Below are 18,975 nucleotides of genomic sequence, written 5' to 3'. Positions count from 1 at the left end.
ACATATGAACAAGAGGTGGGAGCGAAGGGGAAGCCGTAGCCAGAGGTATTCCTGGGGGTCAGGTGGAGAGAGTGCAGTGCAGGGCAAGTGAGGAAGAGAGTTTTTGATAAAGATAGCAACCCCACCTCCAGGACGAGGCTCAGGTCTATCATACCGGAAGAGGGAGTAACCCGGGAGAGATACCAAGGAATCAGAGACATCATGAAGGAGGAAAGTTTCTGTTAAGCAGATCACGTCTGGTTTGACAGAAGCAACCTGTATGGAGAGATCAGTTAAGTTTGAACGAAGGCCCCAGATGTTTGAGGTCCATACCGTTAATGAAGAGGAAGGGGGAGCATCGGATACAGAACAGGGGGGAGGAGGGGTAGGGTAAGATGTGGAGGAGGTGGAAGAGGTAGGGAGAGCTGTTGAAGGTGTGTCAGAGATTTCAGAATAGCTCGGAGAAAGGGAAGGATGGGGCGGACAAAAGGTTTGATGGTGATTGGGTGAGGCACAATGAGGTGTTATTTGAGGAGGGGGAAGAGCGAGGCAGAAGGTTGGGGGAGATGGAGGTGAGAGTTGGAAGGGGGAAGAAGCGGGGAGGACGCTTTGAGGAGGGGGAGTGAGAGGGGGTAAATTGAGAAGAAATGAGGGTGGGGAGATTTGAAGGGGAGGGGCGAGGGGGGAGTTTGGGAGGGAAGGGACAAGGGGAGGGATTTGAAAGGGATGGGATATGGGGGAGATTTGGATGAGAGGGGTGAGGGAGGAGTCTAGGAGGGGAGGGGCGAGGGGAGTCTTGGAGGGGAGGGGTGAGGGGGTAGTTTAGGAGGGAGGGGGCAAGGGGGGAGATTTGAAAGGGATGGGTGATCGGGAGGATTAGGAGGGGAGGGGAAAGGGGGAAGATTTGAAAGGGATGGGTGATGGGGAAGATTTGGAGGGGAGGGGTGATGGGGAAGATTTGGAGGGGAGGGGTTATGGGGAAGATTTGGAGGGGAGGGGTGAGATTGGATTTTTGAAAGTGTACGATTAATGGGAAACGAACATTTATTGCAAAATGAGTTTCTTGTGACCTTCGAGTTAAAAATACGTTTAAGGACGCTGGAGGGAGGATGGAGTGCAGGAGAGTTTAGGGAATGAAGAAAAAAGGCACTATAGGAGATGGAATTTTTTTTTGGGATGAATAGATTTGGTGAGCAAGTCGAAAGCAGCCTTTTAAAGAAGAAGAAGAAAAAGGTGTTATAATATATGACGGAATACAGATCTTGAGGGGAAAGTGTAAACATTGAAAGTTAATAACAGTGAAAACTATCTGGGGAAATGGGGGAGAAACACGTGGTCGAAGAACGAATGAACGAATAAGAATGAATAAACGAATGAGAACAAGGAATAAGAACAGAGAAGGAAATTTTTTTGTTTGTTTTTTTTTGAGTTGAGATTTACACAAGGAAGAGGGCTATGGGGTGAAAAGACTGGGAAAACAGAGAACGAAAGTTGTTGGATCACAAACGACGGACCGCTGAGAGAAAAACAAAGCCTCAAGGTTGTACACTGTACAAGGCCTCAAGACACGACACAAATTAACACGATTTTCAATACCGGTATGAAAGATTTGCACCGAAAATCTTCCTCGGGACACAATATACGTGCACACACCATGAAATAAATACAGTTATAACGAAAATACAAATGGGAACAATTACTTAACTTCGATTTCAAATCGCTCGCGACGCGGCAAAGGCCTTGCTCGCGACGCGGCAAACAGACGATTAATTTATGAAAGATAAACACCCAGAAACTTCCAAGGTGCACACTATAACTTCACACACCGAAAGATAAATACAGTTTCGACAAAATACAATTGTGAACAGACTTAACTTTGAAAACGTGGAGACCGTGTGGAGCTTCGAAAATCCCTGCCGCAGTCTCCAAGATCTCGCGAGATCAATATCCTTACTCCCTTGCCCGAATAGGGCTATCCTTACTCCTTACCCTCAATAAGCTATCCTTACTCCCTTGCCCGAATTTCTTCTTCCACCATCTTTAGCCAAGTCTTTCTCAGTCTTCCCCATCCTCTACTTCCTTCGACATTCATTTCCATCACTCTTCTCAACCAGTCACTTTCATGAGTTATCACCAGCACACTGAACAAAATAAAAATTCCTACCCTGAATTCGGGTAACGGATGCGGTCCCATTAACGATGCAAACTTGTCGACATATGCAGTACATAAATGAATTAATTAATCTCTCCTCTTTTAAAAAAAAAATTATCATGGGAAACAAGGCAAACGTGTCATGAGTGTCATGCGCTCACATACGAATGCCACACAAACCAACATATTTTATGATGACGTGCACAAGAATACTAAAGTCACAATTTAGGTAATTTGCTCAAGTGATTGGCCAGTCACATAATGATATGATAGATTGTGTGCGTGTGATGGAATCACATTTGCGATCCGCCATCTTGGAGTACAAGCAAACAAAGCAAGACTGCATGTGGAGTGAAACATTCCGTTTACATTTGTTAAAATACGAGTGAAAACGGTGAATTTTTTGCTGTATTTTATTGAGTCAATCGTGCCAATAGGGAGGACCGGTTCTCATAACATACACTGCCCACAGTTTGCCTGATACAAGGCAAACAGACATGAAAATTGTCGGTTGAATGGAGGAGTGTGTGGCTGCCAAACATACAACAATCAGACATCGAACCAATAAGCTATCCTTACTCTCGTGAATGTTTATTGCATTTTGTGAATGGAAAGTGTTGAGATATTTAACATTTGCATTTGCATCGAAAAGTGCAAACCGCAACTATAACATTATTGGGATGTACATTCCACTTTTTTAATGTTTTACCTGATCTAACGATTTAATGCTCGCATTGGAGCTGACACACACACACACACACACACACACACACACACACACACACACACTCACTCACTCACACACAAACACACACACACTGACAACTAGGAGAAGGACAAAAGAGCAGGAAAGTATAAAAAAAGAGTTGGACAGATTGGGCATAAACAAAGAAGGCTCATTGGAATGGATAGGAAGAGGTCAGTTCAACTGGGACGGAGAACGAATCATTATAAATGCCCAAGGCCAAAGGACACTATTCCAATGGCTTTAAGGAAATGGCAGGACTGAGTCAATCCGACAAGTGTAGGTTCTGCAAGGTATAAACAGAAAGCACAAGCTACATCCAATCGGAATGTAGAAATCTCATGTCAGAACAGCTGTACACCCAAAGTCACAACAAGGTATGTAGAGTAATCCACTAGCACATCTGCAAAGGTCTCAATATTACATACAGTTCCACAACACTCATGGAAACAAAAACCAAAAGCATTCACTGAAGACAAAGGAAGTAATGTTAATGTACGACCTAATGATCCCATAGCGAGTAAACATAGAAAACAAAGCACTGCGACCAGAAATAGTGCTGTGGTACAAAAAAAGAAAAGAAGGCATTGTGAATTGAGGTGACAGTACCCGGCGATGTTGGTCTAAACAATGCAGAAATCAAGAAAATGGTCAAATACCAAGCCCTCAAAAATGAAATGAAAAGAGCCTGAAAGCTGAAGAGTGCCGAAATTGTGCCAGTGATAATCGTGATAGTTCCTGAAATGGAAGTGGATACTTCGAGACCTGGGAGGACTCCATTCCACCTTCTGAAACACGCATATGGAGATAACAACTAACAACACACAAATGTTAGACGAGACAGAGCAGCCACTGAGCTTGGGGGAAGTGCCCTCACTTCCTGGAGTACTCTGGGTACGGGTATCAGAGACGTCAAAACAATTGCGCCGTTTTTCTCTGCATTCAGCAGGTCTGGAGAAATATCCTCCTCCCCATGGATGCCAATCTATGGGGATTGTTCGTGCTCTATGCTTTTAAATGCTCAGTTTCAAGCAAGGGAGCAGCATGTGCTATTTTAAAAGTTGTTGGTATGACTCGGCTGCGATTCGAATCACTGACTTCCCAGTCTCTGAGCGGACAACTAACCAGTGCACCACCGAGTCTGGCCGGACACTCTAGCTGGCCGTACTAGAGTCTGGTGTGAGGTAACTTAGATTTCCTAAGTATCATTGTGAAGAACCTTATTTATTGCGATTCCGTGTCACCTCCCCCCAACCTGCCTTTGTTCCCCACCGTCACATTCTATTTCCCCCCGTTATTTGTGGTTGGGAATAAACCCCTTCAAAATCAGAACCAAGGACGACGTAAAAAAAGCCATTTCAGTCCATTCCTCCTGTGTCGGTAATATTCGAGGCTGGACACAACAGTATTTATACCATAACTGGATTATAAAATGATTGCAAAGAACCAAGTGACCACCTTTTAGAGGCCATTTTTCCCCGCAGAGCAGGGGTTGGCCTTTTTCGGGCACCGTGGTCCCCTTTTTGAAGCAATGTTTTATGGCCGGATGCCCTTCCTGCCGCCAACCCTGTTAGTCGCCTTTTGCGAACCAAATTCAAAAAAATTGGAAAGAACCAAATGAGAAATCGAAATATTGGAAACATGTGAGTAGTTTTGAAAGTCAGTTCATGTGGAGTCCATGTCATTGATGTATTGTAGGTTTACCTTTCATCGTACATCGTGGCCATCCTTCACAAGAACAGCCACACCAATGATCCAGCCAGACGTCAGCTGGTTTGGCGCATCTAGAATTGTCCGTGCCTTCACATATTACAGGGCGTAAAAACTTCAAGTAAACATAAGATAATTCACTGAACCGAGATACTGTATAAAATGGTTGGAAAGGTCGTCTCGCTTCTGGACCATGGTGTATCCGGCAATTCATGCGGGTCTGTCTTGCATGTAACCTGTGTTTTTAGTTTTTACAATATCGCTCCCGAGACCGTGTCCAACGTATAGACATATGCCCAAGCTTTGAGACAAGCTTCAGGACAAGCTTTGATCCCGATTGTTTGGCACACAATGATACCATGATAAAGCACACAATGCACAATAACTCGAATTTGCTACTTTAACTAATGGTGAATGATCCTTTGTCCTACGCTTGTACTCCAATATGGCCGTTGACATATTGCTGACATCACTAAGCACCCTCCGTATAAGTGAAGAGGTAATATACGAGTAGTAGACTGTTACAAGTGAGTCATCGTATCAATAATTGTATTTCTATGTATAAAAACCACAAATCGGCTTGCAAGAAGTGTGACATACCACGTGCAATATGTAAACACTGGATAGAGAGTGTCCAGTAGTAGTAAGCAGCATCAACAAAGCGTTTCTCTGACACCGCGTTCTGTGTTAGCTGCTCCAACACGTGCAAGGCCTCCTTCTGCTGGCCTGCCTCGATAAATGCTGTAGCACACACAGCATCACAAACACACATACATCTGCCATTATCGCAACAATACATCAGCACTACTATGTGAACAGCAACTCATTAGTATGACTGTACAACATTGTGATGCATGCAGTTCATTAGCACCTCAGCAGAACTACAATGCAACATACCTTCATCTCAAACAATGTTCTCAAACAAAGGTCTCAGAAATGTACACATGCAATCACACATGGCCACGACAACACATCGATATCTAACCCTAACAACACATGCATGTGATTACATGTGGGAATAAGGGAGAGGTTGTAATGGCTGCGTGCTGCCTGAAAACAAAATACACACCTGTCTGTGCTTCTTCAAATCTGTCGTTCTCAGCTAGCCACTGGGCATATGGCAAGTAGCATTCGCCTTTCAACTCTGTTTGATGTTTCACCAGATCAAGCGCCTAATGACACAGTTGGCCTCATTAGAGCGTGGATTCATGTCCGTAGCATTCACAAAGAAAGTTTCCTTACGAGCTCGCATGAAGGTTAACCTAGCCAAAGCATAACTGTAGAGCGTTCAAGGCTGCACTGTTAAAAGTTCTACAGAGATACCCCACAAAAGCCAGACATGCGTGTGTATGTAACTTTATATATTTGTGATACGATAGACTAGAAGACTGAAGAGCCATTTGAAGATTATGCCAAGAAGTAACACACACACACACACACACACACACACACACACACACACACACACACACACACACACACACACACACACACACACACACACACACACACACACACACACACACAATTTGTCACAAGGACATTTCGTCCCACGGCAGATTTAACCAGGTTTTCTTTAAGATCGCAAAACGACACCAAATGGAATTAGTAAAATTATAATATGAATCGTAAAAATATTATCAGCGAGAACGGCACTCGGTAGAGAGCATACCATACCTCCGCCAGGCCAAACAGTTTATGGTTTATATCCACTGATAGGCCGGATCTGGATTTGGACCTGAACCAAAAGTTAATTGGCCTGTTCTTGTGACTTACCCAACTCATCCACCAAGTGTTGGCATAATTCGTCCACAACTTTTTGTGATATCATGCTACATACTGTTTTGGCACTTTCACTCAATGTAGAAGAATCATTTAAAATATATATATATAAATTATCTGATCCTGATCCGGAGGAGTGAGGGGAAGGAGAGGAGGAGTGAGGGGAAAGAGGGGAGAGTGAGGCAGAGAGGAGTGAGAGGCAGAGAGGAGTGAGAGGGAGAGAGGAGTGAGGGTTGGAGAGAAGTGAGGGGTGGGGGAAGGAGAGGAAAGGAGAGGGGGGGGGAGGGGGAGGAGAGGAGAGTGAGGTTTTTACCTATTTTGTAAAACCAAGACCCCTTCATAACCATTTAAACCCTTTGAGATATGTACACCTTCATCGACACTTTTCAGACCTATTGACTTTTAAAGACCCTTTGGACAATTTATGACCCTTTGGGCCTTTTGACCCCTTTTTCTCTTTCACTCTTTGACCTATTCAGACCCCCATTAAGTCCTTTTAAGAGCCTTAGACTCTCTAAACACTTTAGTCCCCTTTATGACCCTTAAAACACTTCAGGCCCCTTAGAAATTTCGAAAAAAAAATTCCAAAAAAATGGTTTGATGACCTTTTCTGTACACCATTTGCATCACATCACAAGTTGCAATGACGAATCAAACCCGATATCTCAAAGTGAAACTGATGTTGAAACGTGAAACTGAAACTACTGATCAATGGATCATCAAATGGGAAACCAGAATGAAATGCTGTTGGAAATTGCTGAAATCAATGCAATGGGGAGTATAGAGAGAGGTGGAAGTTCGGAGCTGAAGAAACGATTTGGAGAGCGATAGGTGCCTGGAGGTGGTCGGTTGGTATGGAAAGAACTTTGGTGATCTTCTATCAGGCGGTAGGCCCAAAACATGCCTAAACGCGTTTCCCAGCTGAGCTTTCATTATATCGCCTTCACTCCCAAGCAGTACTTCAGAGGTACAACAAGTATGGATTGGAAATCTTAGCTGATAGAATGGACCGAGGTTGGCGAGGTTACCAGCTGCACCCATTGCGACATTTGCTCACTGGAAGTATGACACTGAATTCCCGTTTCTACCAATACACATTCCAAAGGAAATTGCTTATTACAGGTGAGACATCTGTGAAACCCCCGTCAGTGATGGGTACCTTTGCGAATATATATATATATAATCATGGATTTTAGGTTTTAGACAGGAAATAACTGTTATGATTTTAGATTGGTTTTCTCTGTCATCAATTTCTAAGAACTAAAAAGAAAGCCTGATGGGGATGATGGGAAAACCACTTGTGCTTGTAAACCTAATATGTTATTTGCACTTAGTCATACACAAGCAATCAGCGCTTCGTTGAAGTGCTTTCTAGTTTATAGCACAGGTGGATGGATGGATGGATCAATGAATAAGCAGAAAGATGCACGGATGCATGGCTGTTTTCACAAATAGGTGTATCGATGGATGGAAAAGCAGGTATATGGAAGGATGGATAGGATCCCAGTTATTAATGCACCTTGTCCCAATGGTGAAGGTCAACATACAGAGCAAGAAGTGCCGACATATCCCCCATCTTTCTCAGACTCTCTTCTGCATGCTTGTATTTTCCGAGCCGCTGGAGATGACGAGCACAAGCTGCAAGTGCACTCCGCTCTGCTTTGTCCAACTTCCGTGCAACACCAATGAGCCTTTCACATCAGAAGACACCATTATCCTTTTGAAACAAATAAACAGTTTCACCACACTACTCCATAAGTCATATTGAACCTTGAGATTAAATAAGTTGTTTTTGAAGTTAAGAAGGGGAAGAAGGGGAAGGCAGACAGTAAATGCGAGTAATAAATCCGAAGAAATCACGAAGTAACCCAGAACAGCACTCGGTAGAGCGCATACCTCCGCCAGACTGAACATGTTACATTTTGTATTCTACCAATAATCCGGATCTGTATTCGGACCTCAAACATCTAATTAGCTTGTTATTGTTACCTACCCAACTCATCCACCGTGTTTCGTCCGAATTGGCCCACAACTTTTTGAGATTTCCTGTTCACAAACTATATAATCTGTCATCTCGGTATTTTCACTGGCACATCATTGTGTGCGCCGTCCCCCGAATGGACGTTAAACTCGGCGTCTCATCTGTCAGCATTAGTTGGTGGATGTTAAAGATCCGAGGTTGCCCTTCGCAAAGAGTAGGCAACCTATCCCTGGCCAAATTCCAAATTCCTGCCCTAACTATTGCTGGGAAGGCATGGGCAAACCACCCAGCATAACCCTCATCAAGAAACTGCTTCGGCAGGTACTGAACCAGTCTTTGGACAGCACACGAATACGAATTGTATATTTAGTGTTTTTGCCCCCTATTATTTATATATATATATATTAAGACACATGAAAACCCACTTGGAGTTTGCAAAAAAGCACCTAAAGGACTCTCAGACTGTGAGAAACAAGATTCTGCGGGCTTTCATGTGTCTTTCAATGAGGAGAGGCTTCCGTCTGGCCACTCTGCCATAAAGCCCGGATCGGTGGAGTGTTGCAGTGATGGTTGTCCTTCTGGAAGTTTCTCCCATCTCCACACAGGATCTCTGGAGCTCAGCCAGAGTGACCATCGGGTTCTTGGTCACCTCTATTACCAAGGCCCTTCTCCCCCGATTGCTCAGTTTGGCCGGGCGGCCAGCTCTAGGAAGAGTCCTGGTTGTTCCAAACTTCTTCCATTTAAGAATTATGGAGGCCACTGTGCTCTTGGGAACCTTCAATGCAGCAGAATTGTTTTGTAGGCTTCCACAGTTCTGTGCCTCGACACAATCCTGTCTCTGAGCTCTGCAGGCGGTTCCTTCGACCTCATGGCTTGGTTTTTGCTCTGATGTGCATTGTCAGCTGTGACACCTTATATAGACAGGTGTGTGCCTTTCCAAATCATGTCCAATCAATTGAATTTACCACAGGTGGACTCCAATCAAGGTGTAGAAACATCTCAAAGATGATCAAGAGAAATGGGAGGCACCTGAGCTAAATTTCAAGTGTCATAGCAAAGGGTCTGAATACTTATGTCAATGTGATATTTCAGTTTTTTATTTTTAATAAATTTGCAAAACTTTCTAAAATCTTGTTTTCTCTTTGTCATTGTGGGGTATTGAGTGCAGATTGATGAGGGAAAAAATGAATTTAAACGATTTCAGCATAAGGCTGCAACATAACAAAATGGGAAAAAAGTGAAGGGGTCTGAATACTTTCTGAATGCAGTGTGTGTGTGTGTGTGTGTGTGTGTGTGTGTGTGTGTGTGTGTGTGTGTGTGTGTGTGTGTGTGTGTGTGTCTGTCCCCGTTCATAAGGCTACGTTTTAAAGGCTTTGAGTAGTGCTTTTTTTGTACACAAGATTGAGGCTCGTGCAAGAGCTAACATTAACCACAAAAACAAAAATACGGAAACACAAAACATACAATAAAGGGAGCGGGAGACAAGATGGGGAGAGAGAGGGAAGCACACAAGTACATCAGCAGAGAACAGGGAGATCTGCAGATCTGTGGGAGGGAGAGGGATTGGGGGGAGGAGGCATGGGAAGGGGGGGGGGGAAGTGAGGGGTGGGAGAGGTATAAAACACATGGACACTACTAGGACTTCCAGGAAAGAAGTTGGTATTTCAAAAAAGGGGATCTGGGGTGAATTAACGGGGGTAGAAAAGATCAAGGTTTCTAGGAGGGATTTGAGTTGGGGGGAGGGGTTAAGGGGCAATCTTTGAACACGACTGTGTGTCAACCGGTTAAAAGACCCAAAAGACCCCAAGGACCCAGATGACCCAATGGACCCCAAACACCCAAAATACCCTTTAGACTGTTAAATACACAAAAGACCATGAAGACCCAGAAGACCCCAAGGACCCAGAAGACCCCAAGGACTCTGAAGACCCCAAGGACTCTGAAAACACAAAATACCCCGAAGACCCAAAATACCCCAAAGACCCAAAATACTGAAAAGACCCTGAAGACCCAATGGACCCCAGAGACCCAAAAGACCACGAGGATCCAAAAGACCCAAACAACCCCAAGGACCCAAATGACAGAGGACCCAAAAGACCCCAAGGACTCAGAATATTCAAAATACCCCAAAGGCCCAAAAGACCGAAAAGACCCTGAAGACCCAAAACACCCTGAATACTGTTAAAGACCCAAAATACCCTGAGGACCCCAAAGACCTAAAAGACTGAAAACACCCTGAAGACCCAATGGACGCCAACACCCAAAAGATCCCAAAGACCACGAAGACCCAATGAACCCCAAACACCCAAAATGACCGGAAGACCCAAGAGATCCTGAAGACCCAAAATACCCCAAGGATCCAGAAGACCCCAAGGATTCCGAAGACCCAAAATACCCCAAAGACACAAAATACCCTGAAGACCCAATAGGCCCCAAACACCCAAAATACCCCAAAGACACAAAAGACCCTGAAGACCCAATAGGCCCCAAACACCCAAAATACCCTGAAGACACTGAAGACTGTTAAAGACCCAAAAGGCCCTAAGGACTCCAAAGACCAAAAAAACCCCAAAAGGCCCCAAGATCCAGACCTAAAAGACTCCAAGACCCTTAAAGACCCAAAATACCACAAAGACCTTGATGACCCAAAAGACTCGACTGTTAAATACCCAAATTACCATGAAGACCCAAAATACCCCAAGGACACAAAAGACCCTGAAGACCCAATGGGCCCCAAACACCCAAAATACCCCGAGGACACTGAAGACTGTTAAAGATCGAAAAAATCCAAAATACTCCAAAGACCCAAAAAACCCCAAGATCCTTAAAGACCCAAAAGACCACAAAGACCCTGATGACCCAAAATACTCTCAAGACTGTTAAAGACCCAAACGACCACAAACACCCAAAATACTCCAAAGACTCCAAAGACCCAAAATAGCCCAAAGACCTTTAAATACCCCGGAGACCGAAAATATCGAAAAGACCCTGAATATCGAAAAGACCCCGAAGACCCAAAGGACCCAAATAACTTTAAAGACCCCAAAAAGAGCCCGAAGACCCAAAAGATCCCAGTTACCGAAAGGATCAAAACGACCCAGAAGACCGAAAAGACCCCAAAGACCCCAAGACCCAAAATATCCAAACGAGCCTGAAAGACCAAGAAGACCAAAAAAAACCCTGAAAACCGAAAATATCGAAAAGACCCACAAGACCAAAAAGACCCCGAAGACACAAAATACCCTGTAGATCCTTAAAGACCTGAAAGACCCCAAAGACCCAAACAATCCACAATACCGAAAAGACCCCAGAGCCCCTTAAAGACCCTGAAGACCAAGTGGACCCCAAATTACCCCTAATACACAAAATACCCCAAAGACCCTTAAATACCCCAAATATCCATATAGAGGATCCAAAATACTCGAATGACTCAAAAGACCGGGAGGACCCAACAGACTGAAATGAGCCAAAACACCCAAAGGACACAAAAGACTCCAAGGACTCCGAAGACCCAAAAGAAGAGTAACAAGCGTTATGGCGAGGTCCCCAGTCGGTGAAGTGATGTGAGTTGACAAAGTGGAAGACGCAAGGTGGCCATCTTGGATTTTGACGTGACGACCCAATTTTCAATAGCGTTCTCCCTTATGCCAAGATACACCGACACACCAGATTAGAAGTTGGTACTTCGCTTATTTTTCAAGATATTCCGCTCACAAGGTTCAGACATACATGGCGGCGGCCATCTTGGATTTTGACGTGGCGACCCAATTTTCAATAGCGTTCTTCCTTATGCCTAGATACACCCTCAATTTTCATCCGATTGACTTGAAATTTGAAGAGGATTTGCATATCGGCTAAATGAATTCACCCACCAACTATTTTTGAGATTAGCTTCGGCCAAAAGGTCAACATAGGCCAAAGGTCAACCAATTTTTTCGAATTTCTAAAATCGTCAATTTTCATCCGATTGACTTGAAATTTGAAGAGGATTTGCATATCGGCTAAATGAATTCACCCACCAACTATTTTTGAGATTAGCTTCGGCCAAAAGGTCAACATAGGCCAAAGGTCAACCAATTTTTTCGAATTTCTAAAATCGTCAATTTTCATCCGATTGACTTGAAATTTGAAAACGATTTTCATATTACCTTACTGAAAGCAACCACCAACAATTTTTGAGGTAAACATAGGCCAAAAGGTCAACATAGGCCGAATTTCTAAAATTGTCAATTTTCATCCGATTAACTTAAACTTCGAAGAGGGTTTGCATATCAGGTCACTGAATTCAACCACTAATTATTTTTGAGGTCAAAAGGATGCTCCACTGAGTGCCATGCTACTTTGTTCTGTTTTGCCAAGTGTCACTCTATGAGTGATTTTTCATTTGTTTGTTTATTTGTTTGTTTGTCTGCACGCGCTAATCTCCTGAACGGTGAAAGATAGGAGGAAACCTCGAAACCAAAAATGTCGGGACGGGCCCCGGGAAGGTTATAGGCTAGGTGGCGGGGAAGGTTATAGGCTAGGTGGCGAGGCCGGTCGAGGCCCACCTTGGCCGGGCTGTGCCCATTTCGCAATTAAAAGCTGAGCTGAATTACAGTCGTCAATCTTCTACGGCCACGAGTAAAAGCTGAATCATAGTTGTAAATTCATTCAAAAAGAACTAAAAATGTCAGGACGAGCCCCGGGAAGGTTATGGGCTAGGCGGCGAGGCCGGTCAAGGCCGCTTCGGCCGGGCTGGGCCCATTTCGCAATTAAAAGCTGAGCTGAATTATCATAGTCAATCTTCTACGGCCACGAGTAAAAGCTGAATTATAGTAGTAAATTCATTCAAAAAGAACGCAGGCAACGCCGGGTGCATTTGGCTAGTATACTTATATATATATATATACACAGACTTGGCATTTAATATGGAATTTTTTTTTTTCTTGACTTGGGTTTACTTTCTGAACTGAGTATATCAATCTGGTGAGTTTATTTTACCCTTCGGTGATGTCTTTGTTGAAAGAACTATGTCACTGATTGTCTTTCGCAGCAAGAAGTCAATAACAGGATTATATCACAGGTGGCGTGACAAAATTTAAGGACAGGTACATTTGACGATTGCCTTCACAATCGGATATACAAGGGTTGTTGCGTTCTGTATTAGTGGAAAACAACTGCTGCACGCCTACAAAAGTTATTGCCGCTTCCTCTGGAGATGGTCCGTCAACTTGACAATGCTGTTTGTCATGGAGTGGTGGCTTTACGAAATTCTGGCATGAAACAGCGTGCTATTGCTCGGCAGTATGGCATCACTCAAGGTCAGGTGTCAAGATCCTGAAACGAAATGCTCAGAGGGGTGTCCCTACTCCAATACCGAGGCCAGGACGTCCACGCAGAACCACAAGGAGAGATGATCGCCAGCTGCACCGGTTAGTCTGCAATGGCCGTACAAAGTCAGCTAATCGGCTTAGGGCTGAGTGGCAGCCACTGACAAATGTGCCTGTATCCAGAAGGTGAGTCAACCAACGACTGGTTCAAGCAGGCTATCGTGCCAGGCGTACCCTGAGAAAGCCACGCCTGACCAGACAACACAGCCAGCGCCGATTGCAGTGGGCCAGAGAGCACCGTCAATGGCAGCCAGGACACTGGAATCACGTGACCTTCAGTGACGAGTCTAGATTTCTGGTCTATCATCAAGATGGCCGCGTCCGAGTGCGCAGACAAGTGCATGAAGCCCACAACAAAGATTGTATAGTGCCAAGAGTCCAAGCTGGAGATGGTGGGGTGACCGTTTGGGCTGCTTTTCATGCAGGGGGCAAAACTGACCTGGTTGTTCTGAATGGAAACCTGAACCAGTTCAAGTACAGGGTCATTCTGGAAGAAACATTGCTTCCATTTGTTCGTGCAGCCTTTCGAGGAAACTTTGTCTTCCAAGATGACAATGCACGGCCTCATCGTGCTCGCATGATCCAACACTTTCTTGCTGACTGTGGTGTAGAGCATATGGAGTGGCCTGCCATGTCCCCGGATATGAATCCGATAGACAACTTGTGGGCAGAATTAACGCGTCAAATCGACAACTTGGACCAGCAGCTTACCTCTGTGCGTGAATTGCAGCAGACTAATGTCACTGCATGGCAAGCGATTCCTGTCCAAACCTTGGCAAATCTCGTGAACAGCATGCCTCGACGTGTACGTGCTCTCCTGAATGCTCGTGGGGGTTACACGAAGTACTGAACTGTAATTTTACTGTCCGTAACCCCAGTCATAATTTAGCTTTTGTTTTTGTTGAAATTTTTTTTGGCTAATGTGCAAAATAAAGAGATACTTCTGGAAAACGTACAGAAGTTTAACACAGTACTGTCCGTGAATTGAGTTCGATATCACTTTACATCACTTTCAAGGATCAATTTATTTGCTCTGAAATGTCAAATGTGGTTTTTTTTTCTTTTAAAGGTCACATTAACAAAATCTAAAATAATTTCAACATAATTCCAATGAACTTTTGGTTCTAAGTCATCTTGAAAAGTCAGTTCACCCCCACAAAAAAATATTCCATATTAAATGCCAAGTCTGTATATATTGTTATGGATTTATGTGAATGTATGTGAATTACTATTCAGGTCTTTGCTTATCAATGTGTAGTCGATTAAAGGTTGTTGTGATTAAAGGGTCAGGAGCCCTTCTGGGAAAAAGGAGACCGGAAACGGAAGAAGAAAAGACACGAGGTCCGGGAGAAGCGACGATCTTCTTCCTCTTCCTCGCCGAGCTCCGACAAGAGTTGGTATCGATATTGAGCAGCGTGGAGGATGCTGCGTTTGAAAGCCCGTCTGACAAAAGGAGTTACCTGCACGGGGTAATTACCCCTTGACACGTCAAGTTGCAATGGGTTCGTGCACGGAACCAAGCGTCCGGCACAGTTCGCCTCACCATCTACAAGGACGCGTACGGGTCGCACCTTGGGCCTCGCGCGCGTTGCAAGCCGCGCTTGGTTTTGCCCCGTTGCTTGGCAAGGAGGTGTGCGCTGCAGCAGCTGTCCCCGGTACGAGACGTGCACGTTGGGGGCACGTCCGCCCGGGGTTCGTTCAACCGCCCGTGTGCGGAGAAGAGAGACATTGTGAGGGACAGTGGCCCAAGTGGTCGTGAGTGGGGACAGGGGGGGACACATATATGAGATGGCCATCTTTGTAATATTGATTGTTGATTGTTGATGGTTGTTGATTGCTCGGGGAATATATCATTGATTATTCCGGATCCTTGGTGTGGGGTTTCTTATTGACTGGAATTCATATAGATTGCGTTACGAAAGCGCATCAATAATAGATCTTTCTGGCGGAGTTCCTCTCACGGTCCGGGGGTCAACGAGACCAGGTAGTCACCGGGAGGACCACGTAACAGAATTGGGGGCTCGTCCGGGATCTAAAATTGTATAAAATAATAAAATAATATTTTTATTAATTAAAATTTATTAATTAAGTATTAATTGGTAAATTTTTGGGAAATTGGGGGTAAAGTATTGGGTGAAGGTTAACAGGTGTTAACGATAGGCAACATGGCGTTTGCGGCACAGAACTTTGCGGTAACCCCGAGTGAGGCACAGTTCCGAGCGTTACTAAAGTCGGACCTCTGGAAATTGGCCAAACATTTTAACTTGGAGGTCCGAACTAATTTGAGGAAGGCAGAGTTGCAGACCACGGTGATACAATCTATGGTGGGATTAGGAACATGGGACGAGTTAGCCTGGGAATGGCTACCCGAAGAACCAGAAGATGTTGAGCTCCGGAAACTGGAGTCGCAATTACGGAGCCAGGAACGGATCAAAGAAGAAGAAAGGAAAGCAGAAAAGGAAAGAGCAGAAGAGGAAAGGAAAGCAGAAAAGGAAAGAGCAGAAGAAGAAAGGAAAGCAGAAAAGGAAAGAGCAGAAGTAGAAAGGAAAGCAGAAGAGAGGAGAGAAGAGAAACAAGCAGAGGAAAGGAGAGTGGAACGAGAACTCCAGGAAAGGTTAAAAGAAGAAGAAATGAAAGCAGAAAAGGAAAGAGCAGAAGAAGAAAGGAAAGCAGAAAAGGAAAGAGCAGAAGAAGAAAGGAAAGCAGAAGAGAGGAGAGAAGAGAAACAAGCAGAGGAAAGGAGAGTGGAACGAGAACTCCAGGAAAGGTTAGAAGGGAGAAAAGCAGAGGAGAGGAGAGCTGCCAGGGAACTCGAAGCAGAGGAGAGAAAAGCCGAAAGGGAGTTGAAGGAACGTGATCTGGCGCTTCAGCAAGAAATTAAATTCAAGGAGCTGGATTTAATGAGAGAACGGGGAGTGCAGGTGGGATTTTCCTTCGGTACCTTCCTTGCTGACGGGGTCGACACCTAGCCAGAACACCTGGGATGTGGGCAGACATGTGAGGCTGGTTCCACCCTTCAGTGAAAAGGAAGTCGCTAAATTTTTTCCACACTTTGAGAAAGTGGCTCGACAGTTAAACTGGCCGGAGGAGGCCTGGACCATACTAGTGCAAAGTGTGCTGGTGGAAAAGCTCAAGAGATTTATTCGGCGCTACCAATGGACCAATGTGCAGATTATGAGGTATTGAAGAAGCACATCCTCAAAGCCTATGAGTTGGTTCCGGAAGCTTACCGGCAAAAATTCAGGAATGCCAGGAGAGGGAGAGTGAGACCCATGTGGAGTTTGCTAGAGTGAAAGAAAATATGTTTGATCGGTGGTGTGAGTCAAAAGGAGTCGGGAACGACCTTTGAAGCATTGCGTGACCTGATGCTGGTGGAGGAATTTCAACAGTGTGTCCACGAGGACATCAAAGTGTACCTGCAGGAAAAGAAAGTACCGAAGTTGTGGGACGCAGCCACCATGGCAGATGATTATGCCTTAACACACCGGATAGGGGTCCACGAACCTAACTCCTCGCCGAGATCTCTGCAGGGAGGGTGTGGAACAGCAGGTGCGGAGAACGGACAATACATGGCGGCGGCCTCGAGATGATATGGGGACAACGCTGATACCCGAACTGTTCGAAATCAGGGGGCTACGGGCCCAAGACAAACTTATTTTTCGGGGGGCCCGAGGCAGACCACGAGTTTTTCCTCCGGGCCTACTTGCGCTTTTTGCAAGAAACCTGGACACTTGATGTCCAGTTGTTACCTCATGAAAAGGGAAAACCCAGAGCGGAGTCCGACTATTACCACTCCGAATGCGATGGCAAGCGTAAGAAATCGCCCACAGAGTGAGTTACCAACCATTTATTTATGAGGGGTTGGTCTCACTCAAGGGAGACTAGACTAACCCAAGACCAGTTAGGGTTTTGAGGGACACAGGAGCCCATCAATCCTTAATGCTTGAAGGCATTTTGCCATTGTCAAAGAGTACCGCAACTGGTGATAGTGTTCGGTTACAAGGGATCGGTGGCTGTGTTAGTGCCCCACTTCATGTCATCCATTTGGAATCCGATTTGGTGTCAGGACCGGTCACTGTCGGTTTACAAGCCACGCTTCCTGTAGAGGGAGTATCTGTGATTATCGGGAATGATTTGGCTGGGGGGCAAATTTATGGTAACCCGAGGGTGGGTAAAGAGCCCGCAGGGGAAATAACACCACCCCCGCTTGGGATGGCGACAAAAGTTCTAAGTTATTTGTCGGGGAACTGAACTTCAACACAGAGGAAGAAGTTCTGACCTCTGTCTTCAACAGATATGGGCTGCTGGTGGAAGTGCGGGTGGTAAAAGACAGGGAAACGCAACGGTCAAGAGGGTTCGGCTTTGTCACGTTTGCAAGCACAAGAGACGCCAGAGAGGCAGAGAAGAATTGGAATGGTAAGGATTTGGAGGGTCGGACCATAACAGTAGGGAAGGCATTTCGTAGGCGTCGAGAGGTCTACAGAAGAGGACAACTTGGCAGTAGTTTTAGGGTTGGCAGCAGCCGATATTACTATGGAGGCTCCCAGTGTTACGGCACCTCCCGAAAGAATGAATGTCAGAGCACTGGCCGAGAAGGAGACCGCCAGTCAGGTAACGAACGGCTGGGACAAGGGGTCCCACCGTAACTGTTAGGAGTCTGGCGAAGTTGAAGCACTATATACGGGGGAGCCGCCGAGCCGGGGCTCCTACATGGACTAACCGTGAACGCCACGTTCTTAAAGGCGTCCAGGTAGTGAACTTTCCTGCACGGACTAACCGTGAACTCCACGTTCTTAAAGGCGTCCATGTAATGAACTTTCCTCCCCGGACTAACCGTGAACTCCACATTCCTTAAGGCGTCCATGTAGGGAATACTCCGCTGGGCCTCCCGAAAAAGTGCTATAGAGAGGTTTAAATTTGGGGGCTTTGGTCACCACCTCTTAACCGTCATTCAAGAGAAACTAGAAGTGGTTGACGCTTGGTCCAGAGGGATTTAATCTAGGGGATTGTGTGAAATATTGTTGCTTTATTTTTAAGTGATGACTGTGCCCGGGGGGAACTGATGATTTGGGGGGGGGGGGGGGGTGTGAGTTATCTGGTTTGTTTATCCAAGTTGGCCGGCAAAGAAAGTTTTCGCTGGGTTCAAACTTTCTTTCTTGAAGGGGGGGGGGGGAGTGTTATGGATTTATGTGAATGTATGTGAATTACTATTCAGGTCTTTGCTTATCAATGTGTAGTCGATTAAAGGTTGTTGTGA

General features: G+C 45.2%; 1 protein-coding gene across 2 annotated transcripts in view; it reads right to left on the bottom strand.

Annotated features, from left to right (window-relative positions):
* The window catches only part of IFT122 (intraflagellar transport 122), a 162,435-nt gene that overhangs the window by 38,291 nt on the left and 105,169 nt on the right, over positions 1-18,975 (bottom strand). For both annotated transcript variants that reach the window (XM_068111973.2, XM_068111972.2), the window contains exons 19-21: positions 7,888-8,059; positions 5,656-5,758; positions 5,187-5,327 (exon numbers count right to left, since the gene is read on the bottom strand). In XM_068111973.2, the coding sequence (XP_067968074.2) occupies positions 5,187-5,327; positions 5,656-5,758; positions 7,888-8,059 (416 nt within the window). The remainder of the gene's footprint in view (positions 1-5,186; positions 5,328-5,655; positions 5,759-7,887; positions 8,060-18,975) is intronic.

This window comes from Myxine glutinosa, chromosome 4, assembly GCF_964187855.1.
Source record: "Myxine glutinosa chromosome 4, kmMyxGlut1.1, whole genome shotgun sequence".
Classification (NCBI taxonomy): domain Eukaryota; kingdom Metazoa; phylum Chordata; class Myxini; order Myxiniformes; family Myxinidae; genus Myxine; species Myxine glutinosa.
This window is presented reverse-complemented; position numbering and strand designations above follow the sequence as displayed.